This window comes from Protopterus annectens, chromosome 12.part0, assembly GCF_019279795.1.
Source record: "Protopterus annectens isolate FY-2018-M chromosome 12.part0, PAN1.0, whole genome shotgun sequence".
In the NCBI taxonomy this organism is placed as follows: domain Eukaryota; kingdom Metazoa; phylum Chordata; order Ceratodontiformes; family Protopteridae; genus Protopterus; species Protopterus annectens.
The window spans coordinates 629,123,711-629,145,162 of record NC_056746.1 but is presented as its reverse complement, the minus strand read 5'-3'; the positions used below and the strand labels follow the sequence as shown (position 1 = coordinate 629,145,162).

The 21,452-nt window shown below is 41.9% G+C and overlaps 1 protein-coding gene across 1 annotated transcript in view; it reads left to right on the top strand.

Annotated features, from left to right (window-relative positions):
• Positions 1–21,452, top strand: part of LOC122816753 (lysosomal alpha-glucosidase-like) — a gene marked incomplete in the record, with an annotated part of 907,240 nt that overhangs the window by 561,373 nt on the left and 324,415 nt on the right. The window contains 1 exon segment of the mRNA XM_044089759.1: positions 10,733–10,831. Coding sequence (XP_043945694.1) covers positions 10,733–10,831 — 99 coding nt within the window.

Here is a 21,452-nt window from a genome sequence, read left to right as displayed (position 1 = left end):
AGACATGGTAGGTCTGGGGAAGGAGCATCTAAGAGGGCATGTAGGTGTTGAATCTTATTGTTTTCACTTCTGATGTTTAGGTGAATGATCAAGAGTGAGTTTGGGGTTTTGTCTAAGATTTGTGTAGTAGTGGGGCAGTTAGTAAAGGACCTAGAGCCAGTGGATGAGGATGGGCCAGGATTTGGGTGGATGTCTCCATCCATTGTCAAGTTGCATTTTAATCTGATTGTGAGCTTTCAGAGTTTAATTAATAGACTTTGGTATCTTTTGGTTATAGGGTTGGCATATCTTGTTCTAATGGGATGCTGATACCTAGTAAGTAAGGAGTTAGATGGAAGGGGATGTATTAAGTGTTCAAGCTTGTGTGGCGCTATGAAAGTGGAGGTTTGGCCTTTTGGGTAATGGAAACCTTGGTATGTATTATATTCATAGGTAGTAAGAAGATATGTGACAAGCAAAAAAGGGTAGTAGAGAGTACAGTGGTAATATTCATGTAGAACACAGCCAGGGATATTGTCTGGTCCCATGGAAGCTTTATTCTTGGCACTAGACAGGTCAGTGTTAACCTGTGCTGCAGTAATGTTGGGTGCCTGCCATTCTTCCGGTATTGAGATTGGTCCTTTAGGGGGGAGAGAGGGGTAAAGTTGGCACTGAATCTGTCTTCCAGTATGTTGGCAAAATCTGTTTGCTTGGTGTAGAAGGTACCATTGTGCAGTAACTCATAGCAAATCTGGGTATTGCCAAGGAGATTCTTGATATAAGTATAGAAGGCTTTGTGGTTATTTTAGTGTCTGCCACAATTCTGCCTTCATAACTGGCTTTGGAGGTTTTGGTGAGGAATCTCAACTTTTTGTTGAGGCTAATAAGGGTTTTTTTCCAGTCTTGGGACTTCACCTTTTTCTGCAACGGTTTCTTCCTTCTGTTGTAGAGTTTATTAATGGCAGGGGACCACCAGACTGGCTTCCTTTTTTGGAGGAGACCATCTTGGTTCTGTTGGGTATGGCTAGTTCCATGCCTTTATGTATGTGTTTGTACAGTGCATTGGTGTATGATTCGGTAGTCATGCATCGATTTTCCATTGGCATGGGTGCCGTGACATTAGCCACCTCTGTTTATAGGAGTCCAAAGTCAGATTTGGAAAAGTTTTCCATGGTGGATACCTTTGCGGGGGTGTGTGGGTGAGATGTGGATTTCCATAGTGATTAGTTTGTAGTCTGATCTAACCAGGGAGGAATTGACTATTGGTGTAGAGCCCATGTTGGTAATAAACAGGTCAGGGATGTTGCTTCAACTAGTGGGAGTAAGAATGAGCTGGTCCAGGGCATTGGAATTGATAAATTCCAAGAAGCGTTGGGCCAGTGCATTGGTGCACAAGTAGTTTTCCCAGCTAATGGAGGGGTAGTTGAAATCACCTAGTATGAGAGTGTTGGGTTGCATCTTAATAGTTTCCAGGGTGCTTAGGAATGTGGCGTGAGAGTCTTGGGACATGGTTGAGGATCTATAGCAGGCTACGACATGAATCGCCATCTTACACAGTGTTCGTTGTACCTGAAGTGTCTCAGATGTGTTATGCTGGGCTACTAGTCTGGAGGTGTGTATATCCTTTGTAAATATGGAGACACCACTGCCTTTGGAGCTTCAGTCCATGTTCAGGGGCCGAAAGGTGTGGAATGAGTTATAGTCTGGTAGCGCAGTGGTGCTTTCTACTGCTTTAAACCAGGTCTCCATTACAACACAAATGTCGATGTTCTCCATTTTGAGGAGTGCTTCGAGCGAGTGCATCTTGAGATTTAGACTTCTAGCATTGAGCAGCATGACCCTCAGAATTGCATTCATTTGTAGCTGTTATGGTGGTAATTTAGTCTTTGGAACACTGCCTAAAAAAGGGTCTTTATTAGATAATCGAAGACACACGTCTTTGAATATGTAATCATCGACCCCTAAACACCAAAATGCGAAAACCACGAACGGCCAAAAACGTCAATTTTTTCCTAGGGAAAACATTTGCGGGCCATACAAACAAGACAAACACTTCAAATGTAATTTAAGTGGGGGACTTGCCCCCCACAATCCCTGACGTGGGGGTGCTGTGCCCTCCCACACCCCCCCTAACTAAATATACCAACTCCGCAATCGCTCAGTTGAGGTAAAGGGTAAACTCCTGGAATGGCCAGCGGAATTGGTTTTCACATTTTGGGTTTTAGGGGTCGATGATTACATATTCGAAGACTTGTCTCTTCGATTATGTAATATAAACCCCCTAAAAATGCACTATAGGGGTGGCAAGAGCCTTGGCCAGTACCCGGAAACCCAGGGGTGACAGATACAGGACATCTCTGGCAAAGCATCGATGTCTGTCAGTCATGTCATCCCAGCAGACAGATACTGGATTCCCTTAGAATGACACCAGAAACTTAGCCAGTTGTTGAAGTCAATCATTTCCTGTTTGTACTGTGGTATCATTCTGGGTGATGGTAGGATGCTGCTCAGGGCTAGGTTCTTACCTGCCTGGGACACATAATCCGAGCGCTCCACCATGTCTCTCTTCATGTAGTCCAGGGAGGTGAATCTCTGATCATTCACACCCACATGGACAATGACAGAGTCATACTTGTAGTGTGACCTGAGTGCGTGTGTTGTCGGATTCTGGCACTTGATAGACAGCTGACTATTATCTTCAGTGTGCCTCACTATTGTCACCTTTGATTATTGTATTGGGCAAGCTGTTTTGCCTTAGGGGCTTACGTTGAGGGGCACACTGTGTAGGTGAGCTATGTATCTTGTGGTTTGTGCTGTGTTTTGGTGGTCGAGTGTGTTTTCTGCCTTGGAGGTCTCTGCTGTTTGGGTAGATTTCTACTGAGACCCTCCGCGAAGATGGGTGTGTAGTTTGTGTTTTTATGTGAGGGCTGTGATGGTGGGTGTTCTGGAGGGCTATGTGTTACATGTGGTGTGGTGCGCTATGTGTTCCATATGGTGTGGTGCAGATGTTGACCTTCTGCTATTGACCAGCTATTCTGCTCTTGGCTGGAGAGTGCATGGCTTCCATTTTGGAGATACAGGCACATCTCCCACAAGTCTGAGTGTTGGGAGGTAAGAGGGAGAGGGTTGTCTGTGTACATGAGGCAGTTGCTACACTGCCTCAGAATGTCCAAGTTCACCTGGTTAATGGGAGAAAGCACAGGAAACCGACCTTTAGACATGCCAGGAGGGATGGTCATCATTACTAAGTACTGGAGCTGTTCTGTTTCCTTATAGGAAGTCTGGTGCTAATAGCACTTATGTGTGCTCCAGTAATTGCTACAAAAAGCCTGATGAAGGGCTGACGAGTAAGCTAATAAAAGTGCAAGAAGAGAGAAGAGAAAGTTGGAAGGGATAGAAAAACTGCCCAAACTGCCAATAAACTACAATTTCTGAGCCAGAAACAACTCCTCTTGTGGTAGATAGGCTGCTTAGTGCTTACCACTCCCACTGATAAGCTGGAAGGCTTCCCTCTAACACAGAAGGGTCTGAGGAACTCAGAAACTTGCAAAACAGTCCTGGATACAGCAAATCTGTATCTGGACTACTCTAGTAACAGGAAAGGCAGAAAAGAAGCTTAGAACTTTTTTTTCAGAAAAAAAAAACAGTTGACTTGTAGCTGGAATATCTCAAAAAGGGTTTAAAAATGTGCAGCTGAAGCCCTGGATACTGCAGACCTGTATTGAGACTATGCTACACAGTTTTAATGTTAAGAATCAGTAAGAAAAAAACTCACATTGAAACACAAGATTAATCACTTATAGTCTAAAGAATAGCACTTGTAATATGAAAAAATACAGTGAAACAGCAATGAAATGCAGTAAAACAGTTGAACAGTAATGAATTGCAGTAGATAGCAATGAAATATAGTTAATCTGTAGATTGCTTTGAAACAATAGCTCACAAATCGCAACAGTAACAAACAGCACTAATAAAGCAGCTATTCAGTAGAACACTGTAATCAATTTATTGAAGGTACCAACAAGCAGTAATAAATATGGCAAACAGCAAAATGAAGTATAAAGAAGTAGATGTTCATTGTGTTACACTGCTGCAGTCATTAGACTTGGGTTATCCTGCTGTCAGGCGGTTCCCCAATCGGCCTGAGTTCCAAAGTCTTGGTCCGGCATTGGTTGCTGTCGCCTCCTCCCTGACGTCAGTGCGACAGGGGTGTACAAGATGCAGCCGACGCCATTTTCTTCAGTCTTTCTTGCCGCACGGTGCCCGAAGCAAAAGCAGTTCGCAAGTGCTGGTCGGCCGTCTCCTGAGATTTTCATTCCGAATCCAGAACCGAAGTCTTCTACAAAGCTAAGTACCCCGTTGGGGAAACTTTTTCTTGCCTCAGATCGATGTCAGTAAAAGTTAATAACTGTATTTCTTGTGGGAAGCAAATACCTCATAAGAATTTCCATTCCTATTGTATCCCATGCCTAGGCCCAGACCACGATGTCACTGGTTGTCGGTTTTGTGCTAGGTTTAACAAGCGCACTATTAAATGTCGGTTTAGAACTGCGGTGGTGGTGCTGTGGTAGCGTTGTCGCCTCACAGTTAGACGTTGCCCGTTCGATTCTCAGAGTCTCTTCTGTGTAGCGACATGCGTGAATGGGTGTTCCTTCATTGAAGGTTGTGCATTAGGTCCGGCAAGCCAGTACGTAAAAATCTACTGCAAATCATTAGCGGACCAGAGTTCAGCTGTGGGGACCCCTAACTGGGAAAAGCCAAAAGACACAAACTATTAAATGTCGGTTTGATTTTGCCCGACATTATTTTGGTAGAAAATTCAATTATACCATGCCGTCGGAACTTCCGACGACCGGAATACACAAAAAGCACAAAGACATGGATAGGCATCCGAGGCCCAAAACTGATGACGAAGCCTCTTCTAGGCCAGTCGCCAGTTCTCCGGTTTTCAGCGAGGCGCCTTTGCAGCCCCTGACTACTGCTTCTGTAGAACCACAGGCCGCCTTTGACTCCCACGTGGCGATGGCTGGGCCTTCAGACGCACAAGTTATTCAGCCTACCGAGACTAACCTTTCAGAGGGATCCGGAGTAGCTGAGCAACCCACAGCTTCAGAGGGTGTCTTCAGACCTACTCAGTTAAGCATTAAACCCTCAGCTAAGTCTAAGCCTCCTTTAAAATCAAAGAAACAAATACAGCATTCTCCAGGACAGGCCTCCATGCCTAAGAAACGAATGCTCAAAATGGCCGAAGACCTAATCACTCTGATCAGGGGGTCCCATCCCCCTCCTGATAAAAGGCCTAGACAGGATGCAGACTATGACTCATCCGACCAGGTGTCCATCTCTTCTGATTCATCCTCAGACCTAGGATACTCTTTACCCCCTTATGAGGATTCTGATGCTGAGGAATCAATTCCATCAGCCTCACTTCCGGAGGACTACTCCTTTGGGGAAACCCTACATACCATGAGGGAGCATTTCCACTGGGAAGGCCAGAATTACTCAGAATCCAAGAAAAGGCTCAGAGACTTCCTTTTATTACCTCAACACAGACCCCTTGCTATTCCGCCAGAGTTAGAAATTGTGGATGATGTGTATCCTGAATCCAGCTTAAATCCTGATTCCTTACCTCCAGCCCCTGTTAAACCTGACAGATACTACAGAGTCCCTGACTCACATTAATTTCTGTATAAAAGCCCTGTAGCTGACCCTGAAATTATTTCTCTGGGACCCAAAGGAGTTAAGGCCTCATCAGCCAAGAATCCAGTTCCCTCTGACAGAGATTCCAGAGCATTAGACAGATGGGGAAAGAAAGTATATACGTCTGCAACTTTAGCAATGAGAACCTTAAATTGCCAGTTTCACATGCTAAAATATCAGCAATTTTTACTGTCTCCGTTAAAACAAAAAATGCTTCCAGAATCAGATCCTCCTGATTTTAAATAAATGCAGGATTTATTGCATGCAGCTGAACAAGTGGGAAAGCATACTTTGCAATGTGGTTTTGATTCTCTAGAGGCCTCCTGCAGAGCAGTAGTTACAGGCTCTGTCATTAGAAGACATGCTTGGTTAAAAGAACATACGTTACCAGATCATGTTAAAGCAAAATTATTGGATGCACCTTTGCAGCAGGATGTGTTATTTGGAGTTAAGGCAGAAGAGGTATTAAAGAAAATAGAGGATAAGGCAAAATCTATGCAAACTGTGTAGGATTTCTTACAGGTTCAGCCCCCTAGATTTAGCAGAAACTGGCCAACTAAGAATTGGTCCTTTCCAATTACAGACAGACCTCAAAGGGAAGATACAGACGTCCAAGAGGTAGAGGTCAAACACAAGGTCCTTACAGGCCTTGACAATGGGTTGCATCAGGCCAGAAAGGAGGAGAAGGCAGGCCCCAACCATATAAAAAGCAGCTCCAATGACTTCCCACTACAGCTGCCAAACAAATCCGTCTTGGCAGCCCACTTGGGAGGGAAACTGGCACTCTTGTACCACAATTGGCAAATGATCACCAAAGACAAATGGGTTCTCAACATTGTATTTCAAGGTTACAGGTTCCACTTTCACACTCTGCCAAGGTTAAAAGGAATGCCAAATCTGCCACCTAATCAATGGGCAGAGGCTCAAAAACAAATTACAGCACTCATGGATATGAGAGCTATTCAAAAGGTACCATCACAGGAGCAAGGACAAGGATTTTACTCAAGACTCTTTCTGGTACCCAGAAAGGGCCTCTGGATCTTTCATCTCTAAACACTTACCTGGATGTTCCGAAATTCATAATGTTGACATTACAGCAGCTTCTTCCCATGCTGGGCAAGAAAGCTTGGCTCATGACTTTGGATCTCAAGGAGGCATACCTGCATGTCCCTATCAGACTAAACTGCGGAAGATACCTCAGATTCATAGCTAGTTCTCTGCACTGCCCTTTGGCTTATCTACTGCGCCCAGGGTCTTCACAAAGTGCCTGGCACCAGTAATTGCATTTTGCAAACAGAAAGAAATTAAAATTTACCCGTACCTGGATGACTGCCTGATTCAAGCAGAGAGTAAGGACATTCTCCTAAAGCATCTGGAGTTTGTAAAAAAGTTATTAAGTTGCCCAGGGTACACAGTAAACGCAAAGAAATGAAAACTAGTGCCTTCACAAGAGATTATATTCCTGGGTGCCAGCTTGAAAACAACGGCCGAGATGGCTTATCTCACGCCAGACAAGCAAGGACAACTGACTCAATACTTTCAATTGATGGCAACAAAGACCCAACTCCTTGCAAGAAAAATTCTGCTGGCCTTGGGTTACATGGCATCCTGCATACTGCTAATTCCATATGCCAGACTGCATATGAGGAAACTACAGTGGTACCTAAAGAATGTATGGTCTCAACACTGTCAAAGTTTGGAAACAGTTATATCATTAATCCCTTGCCTTCAACAGGAATTTCAATGGTGGGCTCAAGCTTGTCACCTCAACAAGGGAGCCTTTTACACAACCCACAGCCAGGCAAACACTGACAACAGATGCATCGGATTATGCCTGGGGAGCGCACATGGCAGGCAAATGTATTCAGGGCACGTGGCCCGCAGAACATAGGCATCTTGACATCAATCAAAAAGAGATGCTAGCTATACAAAATTCTCTTATAGCTTTCAAGGACCTGCTGCATCCAGGACAGCTACTGCTAAAGACAGACAACACCGCAGTTATGTGGTACATAAACAAGAAAGGGGGCACTCACTCCTTCCCCCTATGCAGACAAGCCATGACCTTGTGGAACACAGCTATAAACCTTCAAGTTCATCTGCAAGCACAATTCCTGCCAGGAGAGAAAAACACACTGGCAGACGACTTAAGCAGAAACATCATGGATCCCCACAAATGGGAATTAAATCAACAAATATTCAGAATGATAACACAGAAATGGTGGAGCCCGGACATAGATCTGTTTGCATCCCCAATAAACTGCCAGCTACAAAAATTCTGCACAAGGAGTTACCATCCACAAGCATGGAAAGTGGATGCTCTCTCATTCAGCTGGGAGAACCTACAAGTATACGCTTTCCCACCACTACCTCTCCTGCCAAAGGTACTCATAAAAGCCAGGCAAGAAGAGCCAAAGATGATCCTGATTGCACCAGACTGGCCATGCCAGCACTGGTACCTAATCTTAAGGAGCTTAGCACAAGAACCACCCTGGATTTTGCCTCAAATCCCATATCTGCTGACTCAGCACAACAGTCAAATACTACACAGCCAGCTAAAGACCTTAAACCTAGCTGCATGGAAGATTCCTTAATCAAGCAAGCAATGCCTCTCTCCAAAGCTGTTATGGATGTCATTCTGGAGGCCAGAAGGCCTAGTACCAGGAAAGCCTATTCTGATAAATAGAAGAGATTCTGTGCCTCGAACCAAGCTCACAGCCTTGACCCTCTTGTCCCAAACATTCTTCAGATACTACAATACTTAACTGAGATGCTGGACAAAGGCCACTCCTTCTCATCCATCAAGATCCACGCCTCTGCCATCTCTGCTCATTACAACACGGATCCACCAATTTTCTCTAATCCTCTGTTAAAACAGTACCTCAGAGGGGCTAAAAACATAAGACCGCCCCGTAGAGCACCTACTCCAACTTGGGGACCTCAACTTTGTTTTGGAAAAACTGACTTTACCTCCTTTTGAGCCAGCTAACACAGCAGAATTAAAATATATCTCTTGGAAAACTGCTCTGCTCCTGGCAATAACATCAGCACGAAGAGTTTCAGAATTACAGGCACTAATGGCAGTGGAACCTTTCCTCATTTTCCACCAGGACAGGGTGTCTTTAAGAACTAACCCTACGTTTATGCCAAAGGTGGTATCCAGTGTGGCTCTAAACCAAACTATTCACCTGCCAACTTTTTATCCTAAACCACAGAATAAAGGGGAGAGACTACTGCACTCTTTGGACATTCACAGGCAGTTATGCTTCTACTTGGACAAAACCAAAGCTTTCAGAAAATCTGAGCAATTATTGGTAGCATATGCTGCAGGAGCACAGGGAAAAGCCATTTCAAAACAGACTATTTCAAAATGGATAGGACATTGTATACGTTTCTGCTACACATACCATGGAAAACCTGTACCTAGCAGCATTAGATCTCACTCCACCAGTGCAACAGCCACTTCAACTGCCTACCTCAGGGGAGTACCTACCAAGGATATTTTGGAAGCAGCAACTTGGAGTTCTGTACATAACTTCACCAAGCATTACCATCTGCCTCTATACTCTAAATCCAGAGCTGGCTTCGCCACTGCAGTGCTGCAGGGCCTTATAGCCACCCCTAATGCCTTATAGAACCAGCCACCCTACCTCAGCTTTTGGGATTCTACCCAAGTGTAATGACTGCAGCAGTGTAACATGATGAGCATAGTACAGTTTTGTACCTACCATAAATGTAGATGTTCGAGTGTATACACTGCTGCAGTCCAGGTTACCCTCCCTCCTTCCCCTCTTACTGGCTGGTACGTACCTATGTCTTCTACCCTTACTACCTATGGGGAGTATTTGCTGGTAGCTGTAAGTGTTTTTTGCTTTTCTTATGTATGTTTTATTAGCAATTGGAATTGCCTACATATTTAGAGGCACTTGACATCTGAGGCAAGAAAAACTGAAGAAAATTACATCGGCTGCATCTTATATACCCCTGTCGCACTGACGTCAGGGAGGAGGTGACAGCAACCGATGCCGGACCAAGACTTTGGAACTCAGGCCGACTGGGGAACCGCCTGATGGCAGGATAACCCAAGTGTCATGACTGCAGCAGTGTATACACTCGAACATCTACAGTTATGGTAGGTACAAAACTACACTTTTTTTCTTCTGAAAGAAGAGTATTTTATAGTAGTGATATTCTGCATTGTGTTGTAAATTTGAATTATCTTTAATTAGCATTTGTAGTCTTTACATGGAAAGAGTTTTAATTGTTAAAATTGCAATGTTTTCAGATGTAGACACAAAAGAAACAAATGACCTAGCCAGTGCAGAAATTGAAATACTGTAAATGTGTGTGTGTATTAAATAAGTGTTCCTATTATATAGAAAGCTTGCTTTGAAGTACATGTGAAATATTCAAACATTATATTAAATAAAAAAAGTATGTCTCTTCATACAGAGGTGATTTGAACTTCTTTTTTGTAGTCTGGATTTAAGTGCATTTTTTCCACATCAAAAAAGCATGAATGCTGTGAGAGCTGAAGAAGGTATTCTTGATTTTATTATCAAGTTTTTAAGTGCCTGTTGTCATGCATTCTTAATCCTGGCATTCTGTATGTAAAACATTGCTGACCAGAAAATAGAAGCCCTGACATTACTAAACTAAATAAACCAAATTGTGTTATATTATTAAATGGAGTTTACTAAAACACAAACCCACTTATAGTAGGGCTTTATTGAAAAAGTATAAATTAAATGTTGCTCTTTCCTGATGAAGGCCAAGTATCAGACAAAAGGTTGAGTGGTTTGCGTTTTAATAAATTACATTTAATAGTAGATCCAAGTTTGTTTTTAAAAATTATTGGCTTTAGAGTAAACATTTGAGTTATCCATCTTAAACATTTTTTGATCTAGATAGAAATGTGCAGTTTGTGGTAGGTACCATCTGATTTCCACAGGAAGCACTACTGTCTGAAACATTTCTTCATTGTCTTGGTGGTAGAAATGAGTGTTTCACCATTCTGCAGCAGTCTAGTGTCATATATGTTTCTTGTTTGCAGGGATCTTCCTTTATTAGCAGTGGAGAGTCTGTACAGCTTGCAGCTCCACTGGACCACATTAACTTGCATGTACGAGAAGGATCCATCATTCCCACACAGGTAAGGATGCTGTGTTTATCAGCTTTTTACATGCTGAAATGTTGCGTGTACCTCCCCACACAGATGTTGAATCCAGGCACATAGTATTCTGTTTAGCTGAGAGATCCTTTTGCACATGTATTCATTTGAAAGCTTTATTGTCCTTAAGTCAGTTTTATAACAGATACTCTTTTTCAAACAAAAGTAAATGTTTAAAAAAAAAGGTAAAGCAGATGAACAACTTTGCTTAGCTATGTCTTTTGGCGGGAAGTGTTACCCCTACTTTAATCTGTATGCAGACACCAAGGTTGCAACACCTTGGAAGAGGGGAGTATTTCTTTATTTGCAGAACTCAAGCTTGACTATGACTTTGAAGTGGTAATGCCTTGGAATTTGTATGTATAGATTTCAGTGGTATAGAGACATAGCCATCATTTGATGAGTGCTTGAGCAAAGTTGTACTGATATCAGTTTTCTTAATTTTGTAGCTGGTACCCAAATTTAAATGAAAAGTAACCTTTTGACTTCTGATTATTGTGATGAGTTTATATGCCTTACTAGATTATAGTTTACATACATGAGACATTGTTTTTATTGATGGCATTGCATATGGAAATATAACATACAACAGGATATTGTGTACTGTAAGAATTTGTTTGGCATTGAAAAGTAAAATGCTGTGTACTGTAGTCATTTTTATAAAACAGAAATGAAACACCACCTGATAGTCTGCATTTCAGCTGTGTATTGCAGTGGTAACTGGCTTTATTACACTGTCACTGTTTCAGTACAAGAATGTAAGAAACTATAGGATGGTTCTTCGTGTTTCACTGTTGCAGTCATTACATTTGGGTTATCCTGCTGGCAGGTTGCCCTCAGTCGGACAGAATTCCAAAGTCTTTGGTCCTGCATCGGTTGCTGTTGCCTCTTCCCTGACGTCAGGTGGTCAGGGGTATAAAAGATGCAGCCGACGCCATTTTATTCATTCTTTCTTGCCGTGCGGTGCCCGAAGCAGAAGCAGTTCGCAAGTGCTGGTCAGCCGACTCCTGGCCTGGATTCCACAACAGTCAAACAGCCCCCTAGTGGGGCTGGCTTTATTCCTACAGAAGACATGATGCTCCTTAAAGCTTGGTAAACAAGGGAGAGCATCCCATATAATCTTCATTTTTTTCTTAATTTTACAACAAGAAGCATTTAAGCATAAATTACTTATTTAACTTGTTTATTTTTGATTATTGCATTGTAGCTGTTTTCTGACATAAGGCACTCCAAAGTTCTTTTGTGATTGTTTCTCAAGGCACACTGCATCCTCAGAAAACTTTGCCAGCAATAGTGCCTGTGGCAGGATTATCGTCTTCAGTATCTTTTGCCGAGCAGTGAGATAGACCTTTGAGCTCTTATCTAGCTGGAACTAGTATTGACGTGTCTTTACTAGGTTTGACTCCTTTGTCCATTCAAATACCAGGGAAGTATGTTTTAATTACTTAAATTGTTTTTTTTTTCTGGTTTTAGTGCAGTTTGCTAATTGGGCACAAATGAGTGCGGCAGTGTTGTGTGCCGTCTTGGAATATTCCTAGTTATTATTTGCTAAGAGTAATTTGCTGCTGTTTTAGAGTTCAAATTAATGCTGGAGTAATAAGTTGTATTTTGATAAGTTGCTCGTTTTCTGTTTTTTTTACATGCAAAGCAGCATGTCACAGCCCTTTATGTTACACCACTGTAGGTTATTCTGCATGGTAGATAATTGCTTCTGTTCTGCTGTCACCTTTAGTGTGACTTGGCAAACTCAGTGGGTGTCTGGCCATTGGCTAACATAACTTGTTGAGTGTTTTAGCATGTCTGTATTGTTGAAATCTGCTTATAGTTGCGTGGTGCTATCAGTTTAAGAAGACTTGTCCTCAGCAAATGTCATCAGCACCATGTTCACACATAGTAAAGACACACCAGGAGGTAGACCACAAGCTGTCTTAATATCCCCAAGTCCATTACTAAAAAGTGTATCTTCTTAGTAATTAGTGACTGTTGTCATGTACACTGGTTCCACACACTCAGGACTGGGGAAAGACTGAGCTGCAGTTAGTTGTCTTTTTGGTGGCAGGATCTGTGACATTGTAAAGGCTCCAAAGTCCGCCTCACCATTTAAATAGGATTACAGCCTAGTGGTAGTCCATATGAGTGTGAATGATTTGAGGCATATATCTCTAAGCGGCATGCAGAGAGATGTGTTAGGATTTCTTCATGCATGTGTCCAGTGTAGACAAGACACTGGTCCTGAGTGGAAATTTTCCTTCAAATATAACTGGATCACCGGAACCGGGAAAATAGTCAGTGGTGCAATCCAAATACAAGAAAAACAAACCTACCAGACTCTTAAACGCCAAAATATTTATTAACATAAACAAATCTTTTGGGACAATTCCCTTCATCAGTTTAAGTACAAACTCAGTATTAACTGATTCTTTTTAATTTGAATTTTATCACAAGACACGACCCCCCAATGAAAATCTACTTAACTCACTCTTAAAATTTAAAGTGACACAAAAAAAAACCTGTTCTTCACAAGAATGTATACAGTATAGTTTAAAATTGTACTGACATAGTAAACCCCAATAAATAAAAAACATAGTTATTCAGAAATATAATCTTAGTGCCATTTGTTTCTGCTTTAATGTCTGTATAACTTTAAATTGTATTGTTTGTGTCTTGTGATAAAATTTGAATTTTAGAACTTATACGGAGTTTGCACTTACACAGTTGGAGGGAATTGTCCCCAAAAGCTTTGTTTATGTAATAAATATGTTGGCGTTTAAGAGAACATTAGTTTTGAATTTTTCCTTTACCCGGACTGATGCCTAAAGATAAAGACCAAAAAAATGGTTTGCTTCAAGAATTGACTTGGTATTTGGCATCATTCTAAGGGGATCCAGTATATGTTGTCATAGGATGAAATGATTGACCATCCAACTTCCTTTGCTAAGGATAACATGCACTTTTTGTTCCGTGACTTAAATATACTTGTTAAAATCCTTGGTAAGCCTGTAGATTGTGTTTTTTCAGACAGAGTCCATCTATTGGACATCATAGCATAGCAGATATCATTGTATCCATTTCCAACCCTAAATCAGACCATGTCAAGGTAACTTTTATCAACTCCATAAGACTTACCATTAAGTTGCCTCATCTTGATGCTCTCCTGCAACTTGAGCACGTACCCATTTGTATAGCTACTGAGACTTGGTTGTGTTGTAAAGGTAGCAATCTGTACTTGGGTTTTTACCTATCATGCATTCAGACTTGATAGAAACTGCAGTGGCATTTTGGTATTTTTCAGGGACCACATTACCTCATGACAGATTTTTCAGGAGAGCCACAAATAGAATGAATTGAACTCTGACTTAACCTGGGCAAAACAAACTGTCACCTCATAGCCTGTCCTCTGATGACCATGTATGATTCTTAGGTATACTTGAGGAACTCTTTGTTGCCATAAACGCCTTTATAATAGTAGATTTCAGTTACCCGTCAATAAAATAGATACGCCAGCAGATTCTTAGACTAAAATACTTTGTAAAATATGGTTATTAAAATGGCTAGAGGGTAGAGTTTTCTTGACCTGGTCCTAACTAATATTGCAACTACATGTACCATCCCTGTAGTTTGTCCATCCCTGGTTAAGTCTGGCCATAAACTTGCAACCTTTGCTTTCTAACTTTCTAAAACCTCTGCAGTCAGTAATTTTGATTTCCAGGATTTCAGAGAGACAGACCTCAAATTCAGTGATAAGCTGTCCATATTTACTTTCAACATTACCAGACATGACACTAACACAGCTGCTGCTTAAATAGAGAGTTCTCACAAAAATAAGTGTCTAGACCTGGCCTCCTATAGAAGAACCAAATTTCATGGGAGATTAAGAACAAAGCACCCTGGTCATCAACTATCTTAAATAAGTAAACTCTATAACAAGAAAAAAAAACTTAAATCATGCAGTACATCTAAAATGTATCTTATTAGAGACTGCTTCAAGAATATTAGTAAGGAACTAAAACCTACCCTCAGGGCTAATAAGGCAGATCATGAATTTAAATCGGCCACTGAATCCAAGTATGATTATAAATTCTTGTTTCACTACATTAGGAAACTAAGAAATAACACCCAGCGGTATACTGACGTTATCCAGAATTTTGCCTCCGCTCAGACCCGGTAGACACAGCAAGTATACTATTAGACAAAAGTCACTGTAAACTTTACTTGTGAAGCAACTATCTTCCACAAATTCCCAAGTCTCTTAAACCCCTTAGTAGTACAAAAAAACTTGCTTGGGGCTTGATGATTTATAGGGATACCTAATAAATAGTTTGAATCATTCCCTTGTGGAGCCCCTCTTAAGTAGTTTAACTTGATCTTAACTACAAGATTTTCCCTGAATTGTGGCAGACTGCAGTAGTTATGCTTCTACATAAGGACAATCCTACCATTGTCCTGGGAAACTGTAGCCCCATTAACCTAGCTAGTCTTATTTGCAAAACTGTGAAACACACATCTGTCCTTGTAAGTTATGATATTAAAACCCTTATTAAACTATTTATACATTTATTTACTGTTTGTACACCAGGTAGGTGGACTGCTCCTTTGACCCCATTCATTCATGACCTGGGATCAGTGGGCAGCAGTACAGATACAATATAAAATACTGATTAAGTATAGAAAGAAATGTGTAATTGGGAAAAAGCAAATCACAGCTTACAAAGTTTGGGTGCAAATATATTGGTAATGAACAAAAGTTATTAGTAAGTAGAAATTGGCAAAAGTAGTTATAATCAACAGTTTGTGTGTATGTATGTGTGTGTATATGTGTATGTATATATATATATATATATATATATATATATATATAAATATATATATATATATATATATATATATATATATATATAGATATAATAGATATAGATATAATAGATATAGATATAATAGATATAGATAGATATATATATATAATATATATATATATATTGAGATAGATATAGATATATATTGAGATATATATATATGTATATATATGTATATATATATATATATATATATATATATGTATAAAAAATTAGGGAAACTCATCTCATAATAATTGTGACACACAAGGATTGAGGTTCAGGACTTTGCCACTAGATGGTGTAAAACTCTGTTGTAGATGATTTGATCACATTGATTAATATTTCCATAAATGAGCATGAATGTTTGCCGTTGGTAAGTGGGTTGAGGACCTGGCCTACTCTGACCTTCTCCAGGGATCCATGCTAATGATGGGGAGGGGTCTGTGAGCATCTTTTGTCTGATGTGTTCTCACCATAAATCCCAGCATTCCTTGATCTATAAGCTGCTTGCCTTTGCCCAGCCTGGGTTATCATTGCTAAGTGTCCAGTGAAAGCTGGGTGTAAAATCAGCCAAACTACTATCAACGTGCTAAATACGAATTAAGGAGCACTGCACTGAATGTAGGTTCATTGAAAAGATAAAGCGTTGAAGTGGATAATATGATGGTAATGAGGAGACCAAGGTGGAGCCTGGACACCCTTTGCATCCAGAAGACAAGTTAGTAGGGCAGTGCAGCGAGGCCATTTGGCTTGAGCTCCACAGTCTACTACTTATGGGGAAATCAGTCTATAAATAGTGTGGGAATTGTAGTGAGGGAGTCTGTTTGCAAGTCAGTGAAGGATGTCCTCAGAATTAGTGAGTCTCATGGCAATTAGATTCCAGTGTAAAAACAGGGTAGTATTCATAGGTTCATAGGTTCATACTAGGCTATCTGCCAGAGGGCATTTACAAGCCTAGCCCATAGTTTTGTGGCTTACGCCACCCCTTTAGTTTGGAGAAACTATGCCCATTATTTTGCTGTGCCTCTGTCGAGCAGTGACACTGAGGTAATCCCTGGGGTATATCTGCGATCCTCCATCCATTGGTCAAGATTCCTCTTGAACAAGGCCAGCGAGGTGCTCTGCCTCACATATACCGGGATTTTGTTCCACAGCATAGGGAGTCTTTGGGTGATGAATCTATCCCTCCAGCACGTCCTATTAATAACCGTGTCGAGGTTTAAGTCTCCCGCCCTTGTGGCTCTGAGGGATCTAGATTTTTTGAGGTGAAGCATGTTCATCAAATCTGGGTTTGACATGGCCTTGTATGTCAGGCACAGGTCACCTCTGAGCAAGCGTGGCGACTGAATAGAGCTGGAGTTCTTTCAGTCGGGCAGCATAAGACAGATTTTTGAGACCCTTTATCCTTTTGGTGAGGAACTTTTGTGGCCTCTCCAGCTGCTGCAAGTGTCGGGTCAGATACATTCCGAATGGGGCATTGTACTCTATCATTGGTCTGATGAGTGATGAGTATAGGGAGACTATGACCTCCCTTGATCTAGATGTGAATCCCTTCATGCTAAGGTGGGCAATGTAGAAGGTCTTCCTAACTACTTTAGCAATATGAGTGTCGAATGAAAGGCTACTGTCAACCTGTGTCCCCAGGTCCCTGATAACTTCTTCTGTGCTCAGTGGATTGCCACCTATATGGTAGCTAGGGGTAACCTTGTTTTTCCCGAAGGGTATGACTATGCATTTCTTGGCATTTAACTTTAGGCCATGGCTCTGGCACCAGTTATCCGTTTCTGTGAGACCCTTCTGAAGGATATCTGTGTCAGATGTGTTTTCGACTACGGCACCTAGTTTGCAGTCATCTGCAAACTTTGTCAGCCATAACCCTCCTGTGTTTGCTTGTACTTCGGAAAAGTAGATGCCAAACAAGAGTGGGCCCAGGACTGAGCCCTGTGGGACACCACTTGTGACAGGCTTTGAGTCTGACATGGCACCAGCCACTCTGACCCTGTGGGTTCTGTCACTCAGCCAGTTTGCAACCCATCTTGTCATGTATGGGTTTACATTTAAGCTGATGAGTTTTTCAATGATACCCGAGTGGGGTATTGTATCGAAGGCCTTCGCCAGGTCGAGGTAGGCTGTATGGACTGCCTTTCCCTCATCAGTGGCCTTGGTGACTGTTTCGAAAAAGTCAACCAAGTTTAAAAGGCATGATCTGCCTTTGACAAAGCCAAACTGGGTTGGATCCAAAGTCTGCAAATTCCCTATGTCTTTATTTACGAGATCCATTATGATCCTCTCCATGGCTTTGCAGATAAGGCTTGTCAAGCTAATGGGACGGTAATTTCCAGGGTCGGTGGAGGCACTGCCTTTGTGAAGTGGGACCACAGTCGCTGTGCGCCACTCCCTGGGTACGTATCCGGAGGTGAGACTAAGATTAAACAGCTGTCCTAACTGCGGGTTTAATTTCTCGTTGAGTTCGTGGAGCACACAGCCGGGGACACCATCAGGTCCCATGGATGCTGTGTTTTTTGCCTTGGAGAGAGCAGTTCTCACCTGGGCGTTAGAGATGTTTGGGGGGCTACAATCGTTTGGTATAGATATGTCTCCTTTTGGGGGGGGGGGGGGAGAGAAGTTTGCACTGAACCTGTCAGCCAGTATGTTGGCAATGTCTGTAGGATCAGTAATCTTCACATCATTTTGAACTAATTCTGAGCATATCTGGGAGTTTCCTCCCAGATTTCTAACATAGCTAAAGATTCATAATCTTTGCCAGTGTCCCACAGCAGGAATTTGATGACAATGAAAGCATTACATTTAGGCAGTAGTTGCAAGATCTGATAAAGCAGGACAACATGAGCTGATGTTGATAATGGGTGTGAATGCTCATATTAGGGCTAATAAAATAGTATATATGAACTGCCTACGCCACATGGGTGAGGTAACAGGAAGTGGTTCACCAAGACAAAGACAAGATCATGTACAAGCGTGGACACTGCACCTCTGGTAGACTTCATCCTAGTAAGGAAGGGGCATTGGGGTAGAAGCATAGATTGCAAAATCATCCCCAGTGAAACATTCTGCCCACAACATAAACCACTGATGGTCACAATCCGCTACAAGCAGTGGTTAGACAAGGCTCTAAAGTCAACAGAGACTAGGGTGACCTGGAAGTTGATTGGAGTAAAAGCACAAGAGGTCAAGGAAGTACTGAGGGCTTTATCACCTCATAAAAAAGATGAGATAAGTGGAGTTGAAGACTGGGTAGCTTCTCAAAATAGTATGTGTGAAGATTGTGGAACGTGCCAGGTATAGAAATAAGGTACATTATGAAAGTTGGTGGTAGAATGCAGAAGTGCAGGAAGTTCTCAAAGGAAAGAAGGAATTCAGGAAAAGGAGAGAGATAGAAAAGATGGGCTAGTCTAATAAGGAATATTGGTTGGCTAATAAAGTGGTTAAGAGAGTAGTCACAATAGGAAAGAGCAAGGCATCAGTGGCACTCAATGAGCTTCTGGAAAGTGACTCAACATATGGCAGAAAGAAATTCTATCAGGTTACTGGGCAGACAGAAAGATAGGGAAGTTAGTTAACAGACAACATTCAAAAAGGATACCAGCAACAACCTGCTCACCAGTTCATAGGACATTTAAAGTCACATGGGAGTACATCCAGCAACTTCTGAATAAAAAAAAAAAAACTGTACAGAAGCTGTACTGCCCCACACGCAGACTACAATGATATATGAAGAGCCCACCCTTGAAGAAGAACAGCACTAGGGAAAATGGAGTCTGGAAAAGCAATAGAGTGAGTCAGGGGAGAAATGGCTCCCAAGGGTACTCCTATCCATCTTAACAGAAAAGAGTATTCCAGATGACTGTCAAATAAGCATTCTAATGCCCGTGTGGAAAAAAGGGGATTTTCACAATTGTGGACAATATAGAAGTATCAAACACGCACTGCATGAAAGTGCTAGATAGGCTGATTAATAAATGAATGCAAAGTAAAAATAGCGATGAGCAGTTTGGATTCATATCAGGATGCAGTACAGCCGATCCGATGTTTGATGTAAGATAGATGGTGGAGAGGAAGCTAGAGATGAGGAAAGGGTCCATTTGAACATTCCTAAACTTGGAGAAAGAGTTTGTGTGTGAAAAGGTCCCAGAAAGTGATTTTGGGTAGTTCTGGAATGGTTTGAAGTCCTGGCAAGATTGGTAGAATTACTGTAAGCTTTCTACAATAACCCAATGGCACAAGTATGAACGATGTCAAGAATCACAGAGGGGTTCCCAGTGGGACGGGTTGTGTATCAGGAGGAACTCATTAGGTCCCCAACGGTAGTATCTGCAAAAATGAAATGCTTTAAGTACTTTTGCCGAAACTACATTAATGTGGAGTTTGGCTCTTTCTCCATTGCTGTGCAACCTTGGAGTTGGCATTTATCAGTTTTGGGGCTGGGTGCAGGGTGGCAACTTTCCTTGGAATTTTCATTGAAGGTAGTTCCAGCAAATATTTTTGTAGTTTTTACATTCGTTTAAACTGTCTTCGGTAAGTCAGAATGAATCTCATCAGGGTTCAGCTCTGAGCCCACTGCTGTGTATACTGGTGATGAGCTACATTAGCAAACGGATTGGAGGGGACAGATAATCTATTTGCAGACAATGTGGTGTTACAAACAAGACTCTGAACAGGAACTCCAGCAAATGATGGGATAATGGCAAAACTGAAGGCATATGGTATGAAACTGAATACAGAAAGACTTGTCATGGCAGGAATTAGGGGAAAATAGAAAAGGCTGAAAATGAGATACAGGATGAAATAGTGGAATAAGTTAACATCTTCATGTGCCTGTGAAACATGGTTGCAGAGAAGGGAAGCCTGAATGAGGTCAGTTCTATAACCAGAGGGGCTGTACACAACTGGCACCGAGTGTCTGGAGTAATTTGTAACAGAAGAGTGTCAGAGAAGCTGAAAAATAAGGTGTACAAAACAGTGGTGCAATCAGTAGATGTTCTTCGTGTTTCACTGTTGCAGTCATTACATTTGGGTAATCCGCTGGCAGGTTGCCCTCAGTCGGCCTGAATAACAAAGTTCCTGCGTCGGTTGCTGTCTCCTCTTCCATGACGTCAGGTCGTCAGGGGTATAAAACATGCAGCCAATGACATTTTATTCAGTCTTTCTTGCCGTGCGGTGCCCGAAGCAGAAGCAGTTTGCAAGTGCCGGTCAGCCGACTTCTGAAATTTTCGCATTCGAGTTTCAGAACCGAAGTTTTCAACTAAACCTAAGTACCCTGTTGGGGAAACTTTTTCTTGCTCCTTACCGATGTCAGTAAAAGTTAATAATTGCATTACTTGTGGGAAGCAAATACTTCATAAGGATCTTCACTTGTACTGTATTCCTTGCCTAGGCCCAGATCATAACGTGCCTTGCTGTCAGTTTTGTGCTAGATTTAACCAACGCACTATTAAGTGTCTGTATGTTTTTGCTTCTAAATATTTTGGATCCAGATTTAATTACCCTGGAATGTCGTCGGTTAGCAATCCAACTACCGGAGGTCACAAAAAACGCAAGGAAAAAGATAGAGACAGATCGTCGAGATCCAAAACCGACAAAAGAACTAACCCAGTCACCGGTTCGCCGGTACTCAGTGAGGCGCTTTTGCAGCCCCCGATACCCGCTACTTTTGAGTCGCAGGCCTCTACCGAGACCCATGCGGAGTCCGGTATGCCACGAGATTCTCAAGAGTATTGAACCCGCAGATGTCTCTCTCTTGGTTGGGT